Here is a 24,308-nt window from a genome sequence, read left to right on the forward strand (position 1 = left end):
TTTCAGTCTCCGATGATTCTGAGTCAATGGATGGGAAAATGAAAATGTTAATGTTAATTTGGAGGACTGTAGCCAGATATTTAAGAAAATTATAAAAATTCAGGACCCAGTTTAGTTTATAGGCAGAAAAAAATTTTTTTTAACTGAAAAGACAATAAACAGCACTAGAACCTAATATCCACAGAGGTATATTATAGTTTCTATTGAAACAATTTTCTCTCTAAAATGACCCTCATTTTTTGTCAAAGATAGCCAAATGGAAATGAATTTATTTGCAAAATAACTCTAGTTTCAATAAACTTGGCCTGATATAAGTCCAGCAAGAATAGTAATCAACCACATAGGCTCTCTTAAATTGGCTTTGCTGGACTTTTTTGGAAGGAATCTTCAGATGGAATGTTAAAGTCCTCTCAAAGCTAAGAAGCCAAGCTGCATACTACCCATCAGACTTTGCCTACAAAACTCTAGATTTGGGGTTAATTCCTTTCTTCTCTGGGTTCCCCAAATATCCTGAATTTCTTTCTTGCATCTCCCAGTAAGCAACTTTCATTCCTTACCTGGAAAGACCACGGTGAACCACGGTTAGCAAGGTACCAGACTGTTTTTTCAAGCTGGTACCTTTTTTTATTCACTGTTTTTATTGGCTTTCAAAGTCAATCTTAATTCCTTAAAGCTTTCTAGTCATATATGAGCTTAGGAATTTCTCTCTCAAATTTGACATTCCAATCAAAGCCCCATAATATATCTAGTTTCCAGTTGTGCCCTGTTATAAAGAGAACAGATTCCTATTGAACATATGCAATATATATCTCCATGAAAATAAAATTACTCAATTATTGAGTTTGTAAAGTCTGGAGGGATCATTTAGAGAAAAAAATAACAAAGGTGTAAAACAGAAAAATTTGTTATCTGGAAAACAAGATTTTAAAAATTAGCAATATTTCAAGTAAAATGTCTAAAATTATGACCCTTCTTATCTGTCCATTCCATCCTGTGTAATTAAACTTGGTTCACCTGATTCTAGTTTTCCCATTAGTTCTATCAACCTTGCCTGAAAATTGAGGGTGATACGGCCAGTGATAATTCCAGGTTGTCCATCAAAGTTCATATGTTTTACTCAGTGAAGTGGGTGCCTCGCTCACTAGAGATTTTGGAAGGTGCACCCCAAGTGGGAAAACACATTTTCTAATAATTTAATAGTTTCTTTGCCACTGTGAGGACATCAGCCTTATGACAAAGGAAAGCTTCAGCTCATCTGGGAAAACATTCACACAACAAGAGTATACTGTTAACCCGGATGAAGTGGCAAGTGAACGAAGTCCAGCCCAAATGAACTACGGTGGATGAAGGAATGTAAAAACTGGAAAAAATGCAGGGAGCCGGGAAGAACCACGCAGCTGTCCTGGCTTTCCTGTAGGCCCAAGTGTTCATGTCACTTACAGTCACTGTTTCCCATCTTAATTTCTATGATTCAGGAGCAGAGCGTTGCCATGTTACAAGGACATCAGGATGGCAAAAGTCTGGCAATAAGAGGTCATTTATGCAAAAATACGGTGGCCTTCATCCACGAGTGCCACAATCTGATACTGAGGTTCAGCTGTTTAGTGTGTCCCTCAATTTTGATGACGGACATTTTGGTTCAGGACATTTCAGATTTTCAGCAATTTTACAAGTATTTCTAGGATATTCATAACATAAACTTATATAAATACAACATAAAGAAGGCTCAACGTTATCTTTTTATTTGACAATGCTGCTCATGTAATTTCAACACACCAAAATGAGCCTAATTTGTTTAACATTTCTCTTTTATAAGGAGACAAAACAGACTTTTTTTGAGGTGTTCCAGCGGTCCTTCTGGAACACCTCAGTCATTCCCCGGTCAATACTCGTATTTATAATTTAAATTTGGGGAAGTTTGTCAAAATATAGAAAGAGGTTTGGACATTTGACTTAAATAGGATCATAAGTCATTATGAAGTGATACTTACTCATCCATTTGGCCAAAGTGGCAATGAAAATTTTTGAAGAAAATACAGAAGTTTACATAATTGTTAGCAAAACTTAGTTGTTACTACCGAGGAAATTCAATTTTCTTAATAATCAAGGACCTGATTGAGACAATAGAAAACAAATTATTGTGATAAAGCACAGAATCGTGGCTCCGTGTTTTCATGGTATCAGCAGCAGACCAATAGTCCTTTTCCCAGAGAACCAGACTCTGATTTTGTATCACATTACTTGTGATATTTTAATTTATTTACTTGATTAAATTTCAGACTTATTCAGCTTCACCACACATAAAACTTCCTTTCTCAACATTCCTTTTTTATAAACTTTCTAAAACTTTCTCCCCTTTTAATACACGCACACACATTCAGAAATAACCAGGACAAAATTCACTTCCCTTAACAAAAGCACATCTTCATATCTCATACCATTTTCTAAAAGCCAAAACTTACACTATTTCTCTTGTATATAGTTCTTTTTCCTATTATTTTTAATTTCTGTAGCCTTAATTACATATATCAGAATTCATAACCTTAAAAAAACTTAATATCTAGGGAAAACTAAGAAGTAAATAATTGTGTATTATCTGTTATACCAGTATTTTTTTAGGTTCATACATTTATAAACACATTTAAAAATTTCTAAAAATATATTTCCTCACAGCACATTTTTTAATGTGGCACAAGACATGATTGCTAATGGACCTGGTATTGGAGAAGAGCATGGGTGGTCTTTCCCTGTTACTAGTGGGAGTGTGGTTCTTGAGGTGCTGCTGGAATAAGCATTTCTGGAGGCTCTTACAGGAGGGTGAGATGTGGTAGAAAGCTTTATTTTTTCAAAATTACATTCCTGGCTATCTAAAGTCCCATTCCAGTCACGGAAGAAGTGTAGCTGGGGTTTCAGTAGAGCTAAAAGCAAAGCCAGTGTCCAGAGTTTCCTTTCCATGTTGGAGCTGGGTCCAGTTCAGTACCAGGCTGGTTGCAGCCCATTAGTCCATTGTGTGTGTGGGTCCACATGGCATGGACCATGGGGGAGATTGTAGGAGAGCCAAGAAAACATGCCCCAAGCAACAACAGTCCCAGGAAAGCCAAGAGAAATCAAGAGCACAATAGAGCAAACTCCTTTGTTAGGGGCTTAAATACTTCAACTTTCATGCCCTTGCAGTGGCCAAGCCTATTCTGCCCAATGACCTTTTCTCAGGTGTGACTGACAAACAAGTACCTTCCTTATGTCACCCCAACTGTACTGGGCATGTGTCTATCTCCCCTCCATTGGATCCCTGGAATATGTAAAGTTGTAGTGTCCTGGCGAAGCTGCCCAAATGACATGCCTATAATACTTGGTCTTCTCTTTGCTCCTTTTATGTTATTAATAACTAGGTAATTACAATGATATCAGACACAAATATCTTTAGTTCCTCTATAATAAGCAGAAAGTAAATAAATCTGTGTTCAGTAATTAATGATTCATTATTCTATTTTATTTGGAAATGGTCTAGACAGTCAATGAATATCCATCATTTAATTTAGCTAGCAAAACTTTATAGTTTCAGGTTACCAAAGAGATTTAGGAAACAACTTTTAACAATATAATTATTGCTGAAGAGTTCACCTAAAAACCTTTTATCCTATTTACATTTATTTAATTTACTTGTTCCTAACAATTAAGATTAGATTACTTGTGAAAACTTCATCAAACCAAGTTTTTTTTTTTTTTTAAATATATTTTATTGATTTTTTACAGAGAGGAAGGGAGAGGGATAGAAAGCTAGAAACATCGATGAGAGAGGAACATCTACCAGCTGCCTCCTGCACACCCCCCACCGGGGATGTGCCCGCAACCAAGGTACATGCCCTTGACCGGAATCGAACCCGGGACCTTTCAGTCCGCAGGCCGACGCTCTATCCACTGAGCCAAACCGGTTTTGGATCAAACCAAGTTTTTTGCTGATAAATCTTGCAACAGAGATATCATCAACTTATTTAATAAACCCAGGTAGAACAAAAGTAGTATTTAATGCTGCTGATTCTAGAGATATGCCTATTCATACAAACTAAACTAAAAAACCAACTTTAATATCAAATATTTTTCCAGATCACATGATTCTGAAAAGCACTTGGGTTAGTTTCTATTATATTTTTGAGAATTTTCATATAAAAGCTTGTTTAAGCCAATATAATAGAGCTCTTTTTAAAATAAATCAACAATAGCATGCAGAGGTAGAAAATATTATAATACACATTAACATACAGATACACAGATCTTTTAGCCATAAAACAAATGTCACTAATTTAGAAAAAAACAGTTTGAGTAAATTAAATTGAACTGCTCAGATGACTGTTTTTTTGTGTTTTTTTTTTTTCCTTTTAATAAGAACTAGAGGCACAGTGCATGAAATTCATGCATGGGGCAGGGGCGGGGGGGGGTGCGTCTCCTCAGCCCAGTCTGCACCCTCTCCAATCCGGGACCCCTTGGGGGATGTCGGATATCCCACTCACAATCCTGGACCACTGGCTCCTAACTGCTCACCTGCCTGCCTGCCTGATCACCCCTAACTGCCCCTCCCCCCAGCCTGATTGCCCCTTACTGCCTCTATGTACTGGTCTGACTGCCCCTAACAGCCCCCCCTGATGGCCTGGTCACCCCTAACTGCCCCCCTTGCTGGCCTAGTCACTGCCAACTGCCCCCCCTGCCAGCCTAATTGCCCCCAACTGCCCCCCCCCCCCCGGCTGGCCTGGTCGCCCCCAACTGCACCCCCCCCACCAGCCTGGTCACCCCTATCTGCCCCCCCTGCTGGCCTGGTCACCTCTTACTGCCCCCGCTGCCAGCCTGGTCACGCCCAACTGCCCCCCTCTGCCAGCCTGGTCGCCCCTAACTACCCCACCCCTGCCAGCCTGGTCACCCCATGCAGCCTGCTTGTTTAGTCATTTGGTTGTCCCTCACTAACCCTTCTGCTGGCCTGGTTGTAGCAGCCATCTTGTGAGGGTGTGAGGGTTAATTTGCATATTACCTCTTTATTATATAGGATTACCTCCCTGAAGTTTGCATTTTAAAAGATGGCCCAGATAATAGTTCTTGGAGGAGACTATGTATTTACATCTCAAAGGTACAAGGAAAGAATGCAAGCACCTCCTAGAAGGACTTTGGTTTCATAAAGCCAATATTTGTAAGCCTTTTGAGATGAATAGGGTAGGTTTGGGAAATAAAAAAGGAATTGGTAGGCTTTGAGTTGTTTCTAGAGACACAATTCTGGCCCTGTAAAGACTTCATTTGTAGAAAATAAAAAGGACAGTTGTTTTATAATACCTGAAGAAATGGGTTGCCACCTAAATGTTGGCAGAGGCCTGACAAATTCATCTACCCATTTTTGGAAGCTTTCTTTCCCCCTAGATAGATTTCTTATCAGGCCCTGACATTAGTTTCCAATTTGGACAAATTTCTAATCAAAAAGTTGGTAAATCCTTTCGAATATTTTGTCAGGTTTCAGTTGGGGCATATAGTAAATATTTCTAGCATTATTAAACAAGTCCTTGGACCCAAGAGAGAGCAAAGGTTACTACCTTTTAGAGCCTTCCTTCTGATAGCCGAAAGAAAGAACTGATGGCCGTCATGTCCCAGTTCCCCAATGAGACACAATGTCTTTTTCCATAATACAATCAAGTAAAAGAGATGCAATCAACCAAAGTTGGCATAACTTTTTTAAAATATAGTTTTTATTGATTTCAGAGAGGAAGGGAGAGGGAAGAGATAGAAACATTAATGATGAGAGGGAATCATTGATTGGCTGCCTCCTGCACACCCCCTACTGGGGATCCAGTCTGCAACCTGGGCATGTGCCCTGACCAGGAATTGAACTGTGATCTCCTATCCTAGTTCATGGGTCAGCACTCAACCACTGAGCCATACCCACCAAGAGACATAACTTTTTTTTTTTTTAAACATAAAGCCTGTTTAAACATTTTATAATCGGTACAAGGTTTGTGTTCACAGTGTTTCAAAAGAAAGGCCAAATTCAACAGATCAGAGTTTTGGAGCAAGGAAAGGTTTATTGATTGCGAAAGCCTAGCTCAAGAAGATGGAAGAACAAATTCTCAAATCCAACTTTATTTTTAAATATTTTTATTGATTTCAGAGAGGAAGGAAGAGGGAGAAAGATATAGAAACATCCATGATGAGAGAGAATCATTGATCGGCTACCTCCTGCAAGTCCCCCACTGGGGGTTGAGCCCACAACCTAGGCATGTGCCCTTGACCGGAATGAACCTGGGACCTTTCAGTTAGCAGGCCGACGCTCTATCCACTGAGCCAAACCGGCTAGGGAAAATAAGAGAGCTAAAAATTCAGGCATCTTATGTATCAGGGGAAGGGAGGATGGGTGAGGAAGAGGTAGGTGGGGACTGTAGAAAGCCAGGAGCTGAGGAAAAGCACAACACTTCTAAATCCCTTTGTTCTTGGTCAGTCTGTTGACACCTGCTGATCTGAGTTGGTTCTGGAGTCATTACTTAGTGCGTGTTTCCCCACCTCTTCACTGACAAAGGGGCTGCTCTAGTTAATTAGCAGACGTATAGCAGGAGCTATTAGCAAACTTGAAGGCCAGAGAGAGGAAGCATTTCACTCTGTTACAATTTCAGTTTTCATAATCTTCTCCTTTCATGTCCATATTCTTTTAATCTAATTGCAGCCTGCATCAGGACTTCACCAATGGGTTTTGGTACCACAGTTCAGGAATTCCCATATAAAGGCTTTCTGGAAATTTCTCTTTTCAATCTCCTGATCATTTTACCCACTCCTGAGTAAAAAAGTTTTGAGTCCCCAGCAAGGGGTCAAGCTGTGGGACCATGGACCTGGTATCATTTAACCAGCCTGACTGTTGCCCACAGAGATTGCTGGTCAGGTTTCTCATTGCAATCTCTTCCTCACAGTCTTTTCCATTTCTCCACTCGAAGCAGACTTGTTTGGAGCCCTTTAATCTTAGGTGACCAATGGGATCACCTTGGCCCATTCGGCCTTTGGTAGTGCTGAGCTAAAATCTTTGTTTTAACTTCATCAAGGTTCACTTTATTTAGCCCCTTCCCCCCGCCCCCCTTAATTGGCACATTCCTCATAATAGCTATTGTCATTTTAGCTTACAGTTTCCTTGAAGGCTCGCAGCAGTTTGATAGCCATTAATGGAGTTCAGCCCACATTTCTGTCTGGCCATATTTTGGAGCTTTTGTTATTAGAGAAAAGCGTTCATGGGTGGTCTTTCTCCACTGCTAGTGGGAGTAGGGTTCTTGGGGTACTGCTGGAATAAGCATTTCTGGAGGCCCCCACAGGTAGAAAGTTTTATTTCTGTGGAATTATATTCCTGGGTTTTCAAAGTCCCATTTCCCTTAGTCCAGTTATAGAAGTGTAGCTGGGGCTTCTGCCGGCCTGTGTCAGACGCCCCAGGAACCCCTCACCTGCAGCAGCCTCATGGGTAAGTGTGAGGTTCCAGCCACAGACCAACTATTCGGGGAGGAACAAATACCTCTACCCCTAAGGTTCTTCTGGCTGGTCTAATAATTGAATAGACATGAGACCGATTAGCAAGAGAAAATAACAAACAGACAAAAAAAAATTTTTTCCCCCTTTTACTTTCATTCATTAGCATTCATTTCATGCTGAATTCATTCAGGCCATAAGTTTTTGTTTCTTCAGTTTCTTCTGAGATATCTTTTTCTTCTGTGCCACCTCCTCTTCTGGTTTAGGAACAACCTGCTCTTTCTCAGTAAGAGTCCTTTCGCTGTGGCAGGGAGAGCTGCTGTATCCACCACTGGGCTCTGTAAGTTCTACGTCACATCTCGGGAGCTTTGTTCACCTGGATGTGCTCCATGACGAGAGAATCTACATCTAAACCTGTAAACTCTGCAGTGCTCTCTGCATTTTTAAGCAGCAAAAATGCAGCACTCTTTTGGGGCCACCAACCCTGTGTCCAGCCCCACTGTTTGGCCTGGGCACACCTACCAACTCCACCATCGTAACGATGGAATGGCACACATCGCTTCTGTATAGTGACAGCCTTCAGTGTCTTTGCGGACATGCATACCCTTGAAGGCCTGTGCAGTTTCATGAGTGATCTTAAAGTGAACACAGATTTGAACCTGCTGATTTGTATGATTTTGTGTTTTTGGGAGGGGAGTCAAGTGAATAGCAACCCTATTTCAGCCCACTTACAGGAAGAGAAAGTAACCAAATTTAATACATATGTATGTGTGGGAACCTTGCATATATGAGAGAATCAGGGACCCCACATGCAGGAGAGGTTCAGAGATGGAAAGGGGGGTTGAGGTATATAAGACATTCTGAGCTAGGGATGACGTAATGCACCTTGGAGTCTTCAAAGGGTCATCGCAGGATAAGAAGAGCAGATGTTTAGTAAATAAAAGTTTACCCTGCCATGTAGATGGGTTGAAAAGGTTATGGCTGATAATCTTTTATGAGCAAAGACTATAATTCAGATTCTTCTAAGTAGTTAAGTGTTGGGGCAGAAGTTTCTCCTGAGCCTGTGGCTAATGTCGTCTTTAGGTCAAAACAATCTGCATAGCACAGAAGCACATCTTGTGGTGACTTGTTCTGGACCCCACACTGACCATATAGGGACATCAATACCAATGCTAGGCTGCTCCCGTACAGTCTGATCCTGGCTTCTCAGCCTGCCCATTTGGATCCGTTAATCCAAATAAGTAAAATAAACTGCCTATTAAGGAAGAGAAAAGAAGAAGGGCGTTGCTTTTCACCTAAAAATGTTCAGTCAGAGGGCATTTGAGATCTTGCTCCCTAGCATATGTCATCAGTTTAGGTCAAATAAGCTCTTATAAAGATTCTCTTAAAAAATAAATAAAATAGAAATTAAAAAAAAACATTCAGTTGCCCCACCAAATACAACTAATTTTTTCTTTGTCTGGACCAGAGACAAAGCTTTAAAAGTTCTCTTTCGATAACCATCAGCAGCAGATCCAGCAATGGTACTTCTCCTCGCAAGGAGGCGTCCTTGCTGAGGCCATGTTGGTGATGTGCCTGGAACCCCATCTTAGAAGCCACTGTGTTTAAGACTCTCCCACGTCCTCAAATCCAGAGAAGGAGCAGCTGCCATTCTCACTCCTGGAGACACAGCACTGATTCCAGCTGCACCTTGGCACTGGGCCCAGTGCGGGCTCCTCCTTGGCATAGTTACGAGTGAAGAATGAGACTGCTATCCATGTGAGACACATTGTTCTTCTCTAGGTCGTTATCTGGCAGAAGGAGCACCTGGTTACATTTTCAAAATGCTGCATACACTCACCTCAAAATGACAGGTACACCAGGGCTTGAGAAGCTGGCACAGGAGGAATAAATTCAGAAGACAGTCCAAACTTCATCCATCATATATAGATTTTTCAACTACAGGGTTATTGAATATGACATCAACTTAGAGATACTCCAAGGAAAACCAATTATTTTTTCTCTCTGATGATATACAGCTGTAATAACATGCCGTGCACCGGTTTCATAAGACATGCTGATGTGCTATCAGCTTCCAAGAACCCAAAATGAACCCATATGGATTTAGCAACTGGATTTTTCTTCTATTGGAAAACATGTCAAACTCTGACAACTGTTTCTCTTTTGCTCAGTGTGACAAAGTTGTGATTTTCCCCCATGATGCTTTTAGGGTCTGAGCAAAACCCATAATGACCAGCAGTGCACTTTCCCTCTTTGTTTAAGCCTGAATAATACAGACCACTTTAAGGTTCAAAAAAATGGGAATGGGCCTCTATTTTCTTTATTTCATTTCCCACTTCTCACTTCAGATAGCTTCTCCTTTTATGTTCTACTTGGAGAACACAGTTTATTTACACTGTCTTCTAAATAGTCCCTCTGCTAAATGACTTTGGCCATTCATACTTTGCAGATACCTGAATGTTGGACAATAAAGACCACTCTTACGGGTTCTGTGATCTAGATAAGAACTCTGATAGGGACAGAATGACAAAATATGGGTCCCAACTCTGGCCCTAGTTAAAGAGAGGAGTTTCTAGTGCTGGAGCCACTTTTTCCCCCCAACAAATATTTATAAATAGAAATTTTGGGAGTTTCCTGGATGTCTGATATGTCTGTAGTCAGGAATACTCTTAGCAATTTCCCTGGATCTTCCCTTAGAATAATTGCACCACATGGACGACAATGGGCCCACTCTAAGTCAGTCTGGAAGGCCAGGAGCACAACAAAAATCTGCCCTCTATTGGAAATACTTATTGGTAAACTCTTCATCACATCTGGATGCCTATAGCATATGCTATATGTGAATATATTCAGACAATTCAGTACCCTTTGAGACAGACAAATGTTATATAAAAAAATGCAGTGGCACAAATCTTGCTTGTCTTAATTGCCTATAAGGTAAAGAGGGAGTGAGAAATAAGCTATACAAATGGCTTCCATCTACAGAGAACATAAAACTGAGGCTTGTCCAGGCCAGAGACAGGTGGCTCTATTGATGGAGCATCATCCCGTACACCAAAAAAAAAAAAAAAAAAAAAAAAGTTGCAGGGTCAATTCCCAGTCAGGGTACATACCTAGTTGCAGGTTCAATCCCGGCAAGTTGGGGTACATATGGGAGGCAGATCAATGTTTCTTTCTCTCTCTCTCTCTCTCCTCTCTCTCTCTCTCTCTCTAAAAATCAGTAAAAAAAATATATATCCTCCAGTGAGGATTTAAAAAACTAGGGCTAGAACTTCCCAACAACCGGCAATCCTAGTTATTAGTGATGATCTGTGACACTAATTTATCTGGGCAAAAGTATGTATTCTTTCTAGACATTCTCATGACTGTTTTTATAAAATTGGAGTCTTTAAGCATATAAACAAGGTACATACCACAGAAGATCAGTGGGATTTCATTGGTGACATTATTTGGAGCTTTATAGATTTGAATCCTAAGTCCCTTGGGAGTTCCAACTTTCTGTCAGATTTTCTGCTTGGCAGGTAATGGGGACAGAGTGCTATGTTCCAATTCAACTAAAGGAGATAGGCCCTTAGAAAGCACTTTATTATTGCGATGTCTGGATAATTTTGCAATCAGTCCTTGTGAAGACAGGTTGACATATAATTGGACCTAAAAGAATTACATTTTTATGGGGGCATAGCGGCGAAGCATTTTATTTCCCACGACACATTAGAGCAGCCTGACATTGCCTGGTGCCTATGCCATAACTCCTCCTTCATTTCACATATGGCCTGCATGTTGCTTTTGGCATGCATTGAACTTGTGTGGGATAAAATGAGTCAATACTTTTGATTTAGTACCAAAGCTTTGGAGCTGTGTTTGGCTGGAAACCACTGGCTATTGTTTTGAAGGAAAATGGGTCAAAATGTTCTTATTGATAGACAAATAGCTTTGAAGAGATGTTGACAGAGAAACTCTGGGTTTGTATCACTCCAGCTTCTCTTGCTTTTTAATTTGTTCTGTTACCATAGACTTCTAACCCCAGCATCCCGGGCCCCCTGTCAATGCTAGTCATCATTGTAAATCCCACTCAGATATAGTCCAAACCTTCTCAACAACTCTTTCTATAAAACAGCTGTTCTTCTGAATTTCCCTAGGTCTTACTGCATCCTCCGGGTCTTACTGCTCAGGCACACACTTTACATACGTCCCGGCTCCTCTGCAGATCAGGACATACATGTTATGTGTAACCAAGATGCTCCTTTACATCAAGCCCTCCCCCTACCACCACCATGGTTTCCATCACTGTCTGATTTCACACATCTGCACAGACCAGTTTACATCTGAATTGGAATGTTCCCCCTAATACCTGGGTATTAGGAAGTAGAATGGATTGTAGACACATGCACTTAATAAAGGTTGAGTGGTGATTTTTTGATGTTTTCAGTGAATAGAGTTGAGACTATATTTAGGTTGCACCTGAGAAGAGTAATTAGGGGAGTGTATTCTCCTTGAGAAACTATTGACCATAAAGAATGAGTCATTGACCTAAATCTTTTTGGAGGAGGTGGATTGGGGGCTTATAAACAACAAATGCATTTCTCACAATTCTGGAAGTGGGGAAGTCTAAGATCAAGGTATGGCGGATTCTGTGTCTTGTGAGGGCCCACTTCCTCATAGACAGCTGTCCCCTTACTGTAACCTCACATGAAAGGTGACCTAAATCTTCTTTCCAGACACAAATGCCCGTATCAGTAAATCAGCAGACATTTGTCAAGAACTTTCTATAAAAATGACCTTCATTGTGGGAAGGAATCATCTAGGTCAGCGGTTGCCAACCGGGGGTCCGTGGACCACTGGGGGTCCGTGAGGTTCGAAAGGTTGGCGGCTGCTGATCTAGGCAGCCTGTTTAAAAGGCAGAATCTTTAGCCGCACACGCACAGCTTCTGCGTATTGTGAAACTAAAATCTGAGGTGATACTGAAGCGGGCACTCCTGGGACCACGTTTTGAGCACTACTGGCCTGCCATATGACAAGAACTGTGTTAGCAAAGGAATGGTGGTGACAAGATGATCTCTTACCTCAAGAGGTTCATAGATGAGTGAGAAAGAAAGCAGTTAATGACAATGAAATGTGATTCATACTAAAATCCGAAACACAGAGAGGGGCTACTTATGCTCTAGGTGCCTTGTCAGAAGAAACAATACATGGAGTTTCTCTGGATAAACAAGGGCGTTCCAAGGCCATTTCAGATACAAGGAGAAATTTACTGAAAGGCCCAAATATAGTGCTTACCAAATAAGTGGACCAAACTACTTTTTGAACTTGAAGCTTTTAGAATCCCAAGGTGCTGAGAACCATCAGCTCAAACCACAAGTGTTTGATCAGCCATCTGCCACTGACTCACAGTCTTCCCTCTCTCCACGTCCCGTAATTGCTTTATCACTCTGCAGCTGCCCACAGACAACTGTGCCCTCGTGGCTTCGTGGAAGCCCCAGATTTCACATAGCATCATCCCTGCTACTCTCCAGGTCACTGCCCTTAGAGCCTTTGCATGGGCTGCTATAGGAAGCAAGAATACTTCAGGGTGGCTATGGTCAGGCCTCCATTGGTTTCTAGAGAGATAGCTGTTCCTCTGCAGCGCTAAGGTTCCTGGACACCCGAGGGCTGCCCCCTGCCCCAGTGAGCTGACAGGCCCACAGTTTTCCGGGATTCCCAGAAGACTAGCAACCAGTGTGGATGTAGGGAAAGCTAATCTCAGCCAGAACTAGACAAGGTGACACAGTGTGGGATGAAACTCCAAGCAGCCTGAGGAAGGAAATTGTAGGATCCCATTTCCCATTCAACTCAAAGAGAATACTGCACTGACTAAACTGAATGTGTACACCTTGATATTTTGTTCTCATCAGATAAACAAAAAATTTTATAAGTTCACAAGACAAAAAGATGGGAGTGGGAGGGATTGGCCCCTGTGACAAACCGTAAGACCTAATGATCTTTAAACAGCACTAATCAGGGTAGGCCCACTCTCTGCTGGCCTCACCAGATGACTCCCTGAGACCCCACGCCAACACAAAGGTGTGCAAGCACCCAGTGGGTGGCAGCTAGACTTGGTGTAACTGGAGACATTTGCTGAGTGGCCTCAGACCCAGCGCTGGCACCAAGTTCGAACCGATAGTCTGGTGAACACCACTCCCCCCTACCTGGTGACCCACTGTGAACCTGCCTCATGCAGCTCTTTCAGTGACTGAGCCTAACAGGCAACTGGCGGGGGGAGAGGAGGGTGGTGCATCTCGGGGTGCCTTGGGACTTTTGCTGACCTGTCCCCGGGCCTGGTGCTGGGAAAAGCCGGCATTGCTGTGCAGCTGGGCCCTTCCCACATGCGCCCAGCGGTAGGAGGGGAACCAAGCAACGCCACCTCAATACACTCAAAACGGCGATTTGCCATCTAAAGACACTAAAATCACCATTATTGCCTTTTATCGTCACCATCATTTCATAAAAAGACACTTTAGCCAAAAAAGGAAGAATGTGATCTCAGAATAAAATGGTAGGGCTTTAATATCTCAAGAAAAACAGATCAACTTCTGGAAGTGAGGTTTGAGCTTTATGGAGAAATGTAATGAGTTATTTCTGTCTTCCTCATTTCACTGCAAACCAAGGCAGCCCACCTGAAAGCAGGGTGCTGCGGACAGGTGTTTGAGAGCGCTCATCCGGACGCTTCAGAATAAACTGGCAACTTGTCTTTAAAAACTGGCAGGCATTCCAGAGAGTCCAGGTATCACACAGGAGATCAGGGCACCGTGAGAGCCTATCCCAGATCAATCCAAGGTCACCGGCTATTCACAGGGTGCCCTCGCACAAGAATGAGGAGCTCTTGTCTAGTGCTCTCCCTGACTGCATTTCATACAGGGCGGGCGTCCCTTTGCTTTGGCTTTCAAGCATCAAAGCTTCCAAATAAACAATGTGAGGGCTTATCCTCAGATTTAAGTCATCTCAAAGCCTGCTTAGCAGAGAACTAAACAAGTGTCATCCGAACGTGGTTTCTTAACAAATAGAAGCAAGGTCCTCCTGCCCACTACTTTGATTTTGTATGTGAGAGCAGGGAGAGTAGAAAGGCAATGCTTTTACTTCAGCCCTGACACCAACATCAAGCTTTTCATTTCTCAGTACAATGTTGACAGCTGATTCTTTTCACGATAGAAAAGCCTTATTTATTTATTTATTTAGTTATTTATTTTTTATTTATTTTTAAAGCCTTCTGATTTACACTGAGTGGCCAGATTATTATGATCTCTGAATGCATAATAATCTGGCAACTCAATGTATATCCTATATAATAAAAGGCTAATATGAAAATTGTCCCCTCGACCAGGAGTTCAACCAGCAGGCAGGCCAGCCAACCACCCATGTCCCCTCTCCCTGGCCAGGCTGGCTGGACCCCACCCATGCACGAATTCATGCACCAGGCCTCTAATATATACATACACACACACACACACACACACACACACACACACACACACACTGAATCACTGAATGGACAGATTATTATGCGTTCAGAGATCATAATAATATGGCCACTCAGTGTATATCAGACTCCAGCCAAGCCATCCATTCCTGGACCTTTTGAATGATCGTGTAAGTTACTAGTACAGCAGAGAGGAGGAGAAAGCAAATGGGCTCCCTTCAAACAGCAGCAGCAACCAGGGAGCAATAGCAAAGGTTTCAGAAAGGATTTATGCTTCCTTCAGTGGCAGTTAGGGGAAATATGGATTAAATACTTTTCGTAACTAGCAGCTATAATTATCAGGGAAATTTGAGGCAGCGTGATTTCTGACACAGCTGTGTGAGCCTTTTTCACACGACCAAGTCCACCGAGGGAAAGAAAAGAGATAATTTTATCCTTCTAATAACTACAATTTTATATTGGTAAATCAAGCATAAAATTGGTAGTTGAAATGCTTCCAGGAGCCTTTGTTTAGCAACACCTTTATTCATCTACATCTTCTCTCAGGCTCTTGCTTCTCCAACTACTATAATCCATGAGGTAGTTCTGTCTGTTGTGTTGCTGTGACTGTCTTCAGAGCAGCTGTCACTGAATGCTTGTCAAATGCTGTTAGAAATGGCAAGACCATAAATAACTTAGCCTGACAAAACCTCATTGGAGTTAGGTGACATGATGACATGTCATCTCATAGATGAGACTCGTATTTGCCTCTTAATAATGTCCAATGTTTGTCTCTTTAATTCAGGCATCATATCAACGTTTCTTCATGTCCATCCTTTCGGAGCCAATATAGAATATCTTTGGTCATACATGCAGCAGCTGGACTCCAAGGTAAACTCTTTCTCTCGAGGGGACTTACACTGCTGGAATTGACATGCCAGTTTCTGGTTGCAGGGGGGCCTATGAGCTGCATTAGGGGTGCACTAGCATATGGAGCTCAGTCAGCACTTCTCCTCTACAAGACCTGGGTTTGGGGCAGATTGTTGTTTTCTTTTCACTTGTGTCTTTGTAGAAAGAAGAGCAGTTATCCAAAATGGCAGTGACTTTTTCAGCAGATGCCAAATTACTTTAAAAAGCATATGAGGGATTTAAAATTGCAGGTTGTCCCAAAAGTTCCCAAAACAAGGGAGAAATCAGGTCAGGGTAGCTAATGGGGCATTATCCTTAGACCGTGTTCTCACAGAATTCTATGTTAAGGACTCCACACAAGAGAGGAAAAATCACCTCAAATAACATAAAGATCTGATATGACTCTCAAGAAAACTGTACTAATGGTTGCTTTTCAGCATTATTCTCTAAATGACAAAAATAACTATTGAGTCAGCTTTGTCCCTCCAGGGTCACTTCCAGAGTCAGGACATCACTCCTCATTTCCCTGTGGCTGTTTCTTCCATCTACAAATTGCTGTACTCCTGGCCCATTGCAGTGCTTGTGTGCCCGAAGAGAAGGGGCACAAGAGCTCAAGTTTTGTATGGAATTCCAGTGAACAATGAGAGGGCCCCTGACGAAATAAAGTGATGTCATTAGCCAGTACTGCCTGCGGAAGCCCTGGAAAGGGATGGACACAGAATCAAACCGAGAGGCAGGGCCTGTCACTGAGGAGCTTGTTAAACGTTGGGAAGAAAAATGGAAATAAGAAGCTCTTCCGTGGAGCACAGCCAAGTGCATGGGGTGTGTAGGACCAGGAGCACAGCGGCAGTCCTCTGACCCTGAAATGCACGCATTAAGTCATTCTAAATTTACGGTGGTCAGTGTCAATTACATCACTACACTGTGTTCTTATTTTGATTCAAATGGTTTTACCAAATCATGATCTCACAACTGTTTGCCCTTTCTAATAGGGCTTATACTTTGCCTTTGAGAGAAGTCAGCTGGAACAAAAAGTATTTTTTAGTCACAGAGACGCATGCCCTTTTATTCTCTCACAGCTGGTGATAGGGTAGGCCAAACAGAGCCAAAGGGAATGAGGAAGCTGTAGGATTCTTGAAGTTCAGAGTCATAATGTTGTCTTCTTGGTGGGCTCCCCTCATATGGATAGGGAGGTGATAGGAGATGCTCATTTTAGCTCACATGAACTGAGAGGGGAGAGCTGGAGATGTCACTTTGTTGAAATAACCCTTTGAAAGGCTTCTTTGTTTTTTGCTTTTTTTCCCTTCACCAATACCATTCTTCCTTAATATGTCCACTACCTTTGCCTGGAGAATTAAATGTAATACTTCTGGCACCAATGGGTTTGGCCTAGAATAAGCCCTCAAGAAATTATTCCTATTGTCGCCATTATCTTCCGTTGTATTGTGTTGTTGATGTCTTTCCTCCCCTTTATGGAAATCCTAAGTGGGAATCCTTTGTGGAGAGGCTGTTGGGTTTTAGTATGAGCTGAAATGGCCAAAGAATCCACTTGTTCTTTATCTATGAATTCCAGGGCGCTTGTCCCATCTGCTCCAGCAGTGTGGGTTGCTGATGGGTGCATCTGTAAAATGTGTGTGTCTGCACGCGCACGTGTGTGAATGTGTGTGTGTGTGTGTGTGTGTGTGTGTGTGTGTGTGTGTGTGTGTGTGTGCGTGCCTGTAAAATTACCTGGGGTGATAAATAATGAATTATTTTGGTGGAGTAGAAGCTCTTGTTTTATTCTCACCCTCAAAATAGAGTGTCCGTCATCCGTTTGCTAAGGTGAGGCTTGTGTGGTCTCCTCAGACGTCTCAGAGCAGGGAATTCACATACCTGGTCTCTGGTCATCAAATGATAGGCCTTCCGGGAAGCGACTCGGTCAAAGGGAATTCCACTGCCTCTCAGACTGGTACTTTCATTTACAAGATAATGACGGAATACACAGGGTCTCCCCCAGACAGCCCTCCATCTCCTGAATGAAATGCTCAAGAGAACTGTCAAACCCTTCTCTCGTGTCTGAGGTAAAAAAAAAATATATGGAGAAAGTGCTCTGACTTAAAAACTCCTGGGTGCTAGTGATTGGACTAAATATTCTTTCTATCCCAGCGAAGCTGAAAGGATATTGACTTTTTAATCCAGAGAGCAAATTATTGCTCTATGTTGGGATTCCATATCCTCGGGGCTTTAAGCAGAAAACAAAATAATGAAAGGTTGCCGGCTAAGTATCCACCAGGGCCTTGTCCCTGCACCAGCTGCGCGAGGCTCATAATCCTGAAGCCAGAGCCGCAGCCAGCCCGGTCATGCCGAGGCTGTCCAGTGCAGTGGCCTGGTGCACCTGCTTTGAGGGTCACAGGGTGCCCTCCCCTGACCCCCTCACACACAAGGTTTGGTCAGTGTTGCATTTAGGCAGTGGCTTAAATGCCCTTCTGCCCTTCACAACATGGGGGTGGGGGTGCTGACTCCAGTAGGATAGCTTTTTTAAAATTCCACTTAGAACAGCAGTTTCCTTCGCATAGGACATCATCGCCATCACCACACATGTTGTAAAATTACGTTTACATTCTGCCTATCCCAATGCTGATGAGAGCAAGGAATACAGGCTCAATCCAGCCTGCAGTGGAGCTGTTTTTATTAGGATTTTCCCAAAGGCCACATACGGGTATAAGAATGATGAGAAATGGAAGGAGAGACGGGAATTAATTTCAGTTCTCCTGGTCATGTAAATTGCACAGGCTCCCTAAAACTGTGAAAGCCAATAATGGACCATTTTCCAGTTAAATATTATTGCTGCTCTTGAAAATGATAATTGCATATCTTTCTCTTCTCTGCTGCTTTTAAACCACTCGCTCTCATTCACTCAGCTCTGCCGTATCAAAAACATGACCAAGTAAGCAATTCATTCAGAGGAAGACAGGGGAAAGGCAGTAGGGGCGCACGGCTGCCTGAAGCTGTGCTGAGTCCAAAACCATGTCCTGGGCACGGGCAGGTAAGCTCTTCAGCTGGCAGCACCATCTTGAAAATGTTTTCTGATCAATACATAGACGCTCCCACATCAGCCCAGAACCCTTCAATCCTAAGGAGCAAGGAGTCGAGCATTAGCAGGTGAATGTGCCTATCTTACAGTCAATGGGGCAGATGCTCTGCCCCTCCCCCAACTTGTGTATTCTTTTGGAGACTAAGACCCAGTTCTCCAAGTGTGTCTGGCTGCTCCTTCTATATACCTGCAGCCTCTTCCCAAGGCCCACTGAGTGGAAGCTTTGATTCTGAAAACCAGACTTGACATAACGTAGCTGCAGATGCTGGAGGATTTAGAAAGGCCTGTCATTTGGGCACGATACCACTGTATGGTGCATGGCCACATGTACATTTCCCACCACAGGGTTGAACCATTTGCATTTCTGTACAAAAAAACAAAGAAACATATCTCTTGAAATACAAAACTAAAATATCTGGTCAGTTTCAAGGAGATTCAAATCAGCCTTAATTGGAAAGCATTCTTTCCCAGACTGTAGCTAGGCAAAGGGGTAGATGAAATGTTCCCAGTAGTGTTTGTAAGATTGCCCACCTGAGTAATTTTTAATACTATGTATATTTAATAGTATGTATGTTCTCCTAAATAACTACCTGTCACAATGTATTAATGATTGAATGAGTTTTCTGTTGCTTAGACAGGCTGTAATGAATGTGTTTTTTTTAGAGACCACAACACCTCAGGAAAACTTATGACATATGACAAGCATTGGAGGTAACAATACTTCCATTTGGCTACATAAAGAATAAAAAGATAGTTGCTGCCCAACCAGCGTGGCTCTGTGATTGAGCTTTGACCTATGATCCAGGAGGTCATGATTAGATTCCTAGTCAGGGCACATACCCGGGTTGTGGGCTTGATCCCCAGTGAGGAGCATGCAGGAGGCAGCCGATCAATGATTCTTTCTCATCATTGATGTTTCTATCTCTCTCTCCCTCTCCCTTCCTCTCTGAAATCAATAAAAATATATTTTTAAAAAGACAGTTGCTCACCTACAGCGAGAGAAATTGGCAAAGTTACCAGGGACCTGGTGAATGCTCAGGTAATTCACTGCTTTTCAGATACTCAGCACTGTCCTAGGGACTAGGAAGAATAGGGAATGGCCAGAGAACAAAAGAAATTTAAGAAGCCTGCTCTCAAAAAGCTTGTGGTCTAGTTGAGGAAATGCTTTAATATCTATAAACCATCTTGAGAATCAGACATGAACTAATGAAGTGCTAAGTTGGGCAGACAAATATTTAGTGAAATATAAGTTAGAGAAGAGTGAAATCACTGAGTCATGATTATTAACGGGAAATATCCTTGAATCCGTGCTTATCCTTGTGGCTTCCCTCTGGGACATGTTAACTCTTCTTACCACATTTCTTCCCTTTCTCCTCTTTCTCCCCTTCCTTCCTTCTTTCTGTTTTTTCTTCTCCCATTTTTCCATCCACGTCTTTCCTTTTCTCCTATTTGTTTCCTTCTATTTATCTTCTTCTTTCCTTTTCTTTTCCTCTGTTCCTCATCCCTCACTTATCTTCTTTCTTTATTTCTTCCATGCTTCCTTTCTGTGTCCTCCTCCCACTCCCTCCCCTCCCCAAACCCACTTTCTGTATTTCTCTCTGCAAATGTTCCCAGCACAGTATCTGTGTGCTGAGGCCATGCTTTGCCCAGGGTTGTGAAAACTGCACGACAGGCTACCAGTCAGTTTATCTTGTGGAAGGAAATCTGGGTTTACAGTCAGCTACTCTGACGGCACAGCCCTGACAAAGCCTATGTCGGTGTCCTTCTATGCCTCGGACAAGAACCCCCTGTCCCTCGGCTCCCCTTGCCTGACTGATGTGGAGCCAACCATCCTTGTAATAAAATTGGTTCAGGTCTGCTTGTGTCAATTTACACATGTGCTTAGAGGCCTGGCAAGGAGGCAGAGGGCTTGGACTAGAGTCAACAAATCAGAAAAAAAATTCAAGCAGGCCTTACAAATTACTTCTGTGGTGTTGCCAACCACACAGCCCTTTGACACATGGAGCCTTTATTCCTTATTATCTTTCCTTTTTTTTTCTTTTTTTAAATTAGAGCAAAATTATTCTTTCTAAAAGAATAAATGTTAGACTTAGAAATTTTTAAGCAACACAGAGATGGGAGGGTTCACTGACAGCATCAAAGGCTGAAAATACACAGACCCCCAATTTCTTGGAACAAAAGCCAGCTGGGTAAGAGGGTAGTAAAACTGGTGATGACAATCTTCCTCACCTTCTAGAGCAGCAAATACATGATGTGTGGGAAACTGAGATTTCAGAAAATGGAAATAAAGTAAGTGAAGATATTTGTAAAGTAAAAATTCTCTGGCCATAAAGTAAAAAAAGGAAGACAGATTGAATTTTCTCTTGAATTTGTGTTGAAAATTCAAAATGGAATATGTTACAAAGGTTATTTTGTTCGGGTTTGGAAAATATTTAAAAACCATTAACCTAACCCGAAAGCAGTTTCTCCTTGGACTTCTGGCATGAGATACAAACACCTTTAAAGAAATACTCCAGAATTCAGCTGAGAGCCTTATTAAGTGGATATATTAGATAGACTTTCATTTGAGCTGGTCTATTCTATAATCGTGACACATCCATGTCCACATTATTTACATCTTCATGGCAGAATCAGGCCATCACCGTGCACTACGAACAGCAACTTAGAGTTAATTACTTTTGAGGACACTAATTTCCATCATGTTAATTTCTAGCTATGTCAAAATCTGAGAATGGTTAATTGGGTATTCACAGTAAGTATTCAGAAGCATTTCAAATCCCAGTTTCGCTACTTCGTTGCTATGTGTCCTTGGACAACTTATTTAACATCTCTGTGCCTCAATTTTACCCTCTGTATTAAATGACAATATCCAGACAGCATTCGGGACAGTATCTGGCACACAGTAAGTGCTAAGTGCTGGCTGCCATTTGTTTTGTGCTTTAAAGTATCCAAAAGACCTGTTACATCCTCTCAGTTTGAAATCTTTGTCCCAACCTAGTGGACAGATTAATTTTAAATGTCTTGCCCAAAGGTGGGAGGTTAATATATGGTGGGGCCAGCACTCAGATCCAAGTCTTCAGATCATTCAGTGAGTTTTTCCCCTATTCCTTTGTCTTGCAAATGAGAAAACACCCAAAAGATAAAGTGATTTAGACAAGGTGGTGAAGCTGTTTAATGGTTATGCCACGAGTAGAATCCAAATTTTTACCTCTACATTTCGTTCTTCCAGCAAGTGAGGAGTTTGTTTGCTTGTTTAATAAACTTTCTATGAGATAACGCACATAAAGCACTCACTCTGTGCCCTGTTCAGTGAGGACTCAGGAAATGGCAGCTACCTTTCTTCTGCTGCCTTTGCGGTTAAAATTAGTTAATCTCAGGTCAAGAAACCATGGAAAACAAGATTCCCCATGATCTGCTTGCTGTTTTGGTGAAAGGTTCATGTGGGGTTCGTTAGCATATGAATGCATACAAGCTTGATGTTGATGTCACTCTAAAGTATTTATCACAGAGATCCTGCCCTTTTTACAAGAAGCCCTCCTCCAGTGGCCCCTATCCAGGAGCAGGGAAGCAATGACCAAGAGGATTATTTCTGGTTCTCCTTCCACAGTCCCCACTCGCTGTGGTGATTGGCATCTGTGGTTCAGAACAAGGCCAAGGAGCCTGGATCTGTACCCCAGCTCCACACTTACCCCGAGTTACCCTGCACTAGGTACCTAATCTCTCTGGACTTTAGTTTCGTCATTTGTAAATTATTCCCTCCTTTTTGAGAGTGTAGTAAGATTAAAGAAAGCGTTTTCATTTTTATAAAAGAAATATATTTGTATTGATTTCAGAGAAGGAGAGGGAGAGAGAGATAGAAACATCAATGATGAGAGAGAATCATCGATCGACTGCCTCCCACATGGCCCCTACAGGCTCTCCCCCTACTCAGAATAGTCTGGCAAAGAAAAAGTTCTAGGTGACAGTTTTTACACCCTTTACAACCAGCTGCAGGGCTGCTGGGTGGCATTGCCCGACCTGATGACCCCAGCTGGCCTCTCACATACAGATTATCTTCAGATCAGGTCTTTATTTTACCCTCAAGAATTCAACTTTGAGAGAACCAAGATGGCGGCATAGGTAAACACCTGTACTTGCTGCCTCCCACGACCACATCAAAATTACAACTAAAATATATAACAACCATCATCCAGAACTGTGGGAAAGCTGGCTGAGTGGAAGTACTACAACTAGAGGGGTGAAGAAGAAAGTGCATTGAGACTGGTAGGAGGTGTAGAGGCATGGAACTTGCTGGCACCCGGGTGTGCTGCTTTTTTAATTGGGAGGGAGATACAAGCTCACACTTACTCTGAGCTCCAGTGCCTGGTGAGACTCTGGGGGGCCCAGACACACACAGGGAGAAACTGGCGGTCTGGCATCAGGGCAGGAACATGGGGGCAGCTTTCTTCCAGACAGAGGTGCTCGCAACAGTCATTGTTCCTGTGCTGGGACCTCCCTGGTGCAGAGCTGACTGACAGCCATTGCTGTTTGCTTTGCCCTGGAGATTCCCTGAGACCTCACCCTACCCAATTTACAACCCCACCCAAGCTGTGCCCAGCAGCTTTTGCACATGAATGCCCTGTCCTTTTTCAGCCTAAAACCTGTCAAACAAACTGCAGCTGGGTCAGGGAGCCCCAAAGCTATCAAAAGAAGGCCCAAGGCTGGCACCAGCAACAGCCTGCCTTGCTTCACAGCTGGGCCTCATCTGGGCACTTCCAAACCCAATACAAAGAGGAGGAATCTCCAGATCTCTCTGTAGCTCCTGCTGTATGGCCCCAGGCAGTGGCTGACTTTGTACCTCCTTGGAGATCCAAGAACCAGTGTACCCAGTGGTCAGTGTGAGACCATACCGGATTACAACTCATCACTTCCATAAGTGACACACTCAAGGGGCAGACTCAGTGAGCACCAAAGCCCCACTAAAGCAAGTCCTGCCCCATAAGGGTGTCTCCTGCATGGCAGCTCTTCCATTGTAGATACAGCTGGTCCTCACAGCCAATTGGCCAGTGATACCAACAGCAATCAAGGCTTAACTACAACAAGACTGTGCACACAGCCCACAAAGGGATGCACCAAGAGTGTACACTTCAGGTGATTGGGGAAGCTGTGCCACTGGGACCTATAGGACACCTACTACACAAGGTCACTCTATCAACTCAAGGAGACTTAGCAGCTACCCAATACATAGAAACAAACACAGGGAAGCAGCCAAAATTTGGAGATAAAGAAACAAGTCACAAATGAAAGAAATGGAAGAAAGGAAACTATTGGATATAGAGTTCAAAACCACAGTTATAAGGTTATTCAAGAATCTTCTAGAAACCTCTGAGGAACTCAGTGAGACCTTCAAGGATCTTAGTGAGAATGCCAAAAATGGAAAAG

At 42.6% G+C, this 24,308-nt stretch overlaps 1 protein-coding gene and 1 pseudogene across 1 annotated transcript in view; one reads left to right on the plus strand and one right to left on the minus strand.

The window, feature by feature from the left end:
* The window catches only part of ENOX1 (ecto-NOX disulfide-thiol exchanger 1), a 211,754-nt gene that overhangs the window by 181,621 nt on the left and 5,825 nt on the right, over positions 1-24,308 (plus strand). Inside the window, exon 13 of the mRNA XM_054719823.1 lies at positions 15,711-15,796. Coding sequence (XP_054575798.1) covers positions 15,711-15,796 — 86 coding nt within the window. The remainder of the gene's footprint in view (positions 1-15,710; positions 15,797-24,308) is intronic.
* Positions 7,663-9,060, minus strand: LOC114232979 (60S ribosomal protein L17-like; annotated as a pseudogene).

The sequence above is a fragment of the Eptesicus fuscus genome, chromosome 8 (genome assembly GCF_027574615.1).
Source record: "Eptesicus fuscus isolate TK198812 chromosome 8, DD_ASM_mEF_20220401, whole genome shotgun sequence".
Lineage (NCBI taxonomy): Eukaryota > Metazoa > Chordata > Mammalia > Chiroptera > Vespertilionidae > Eptesicus > Eptesicus fuscus.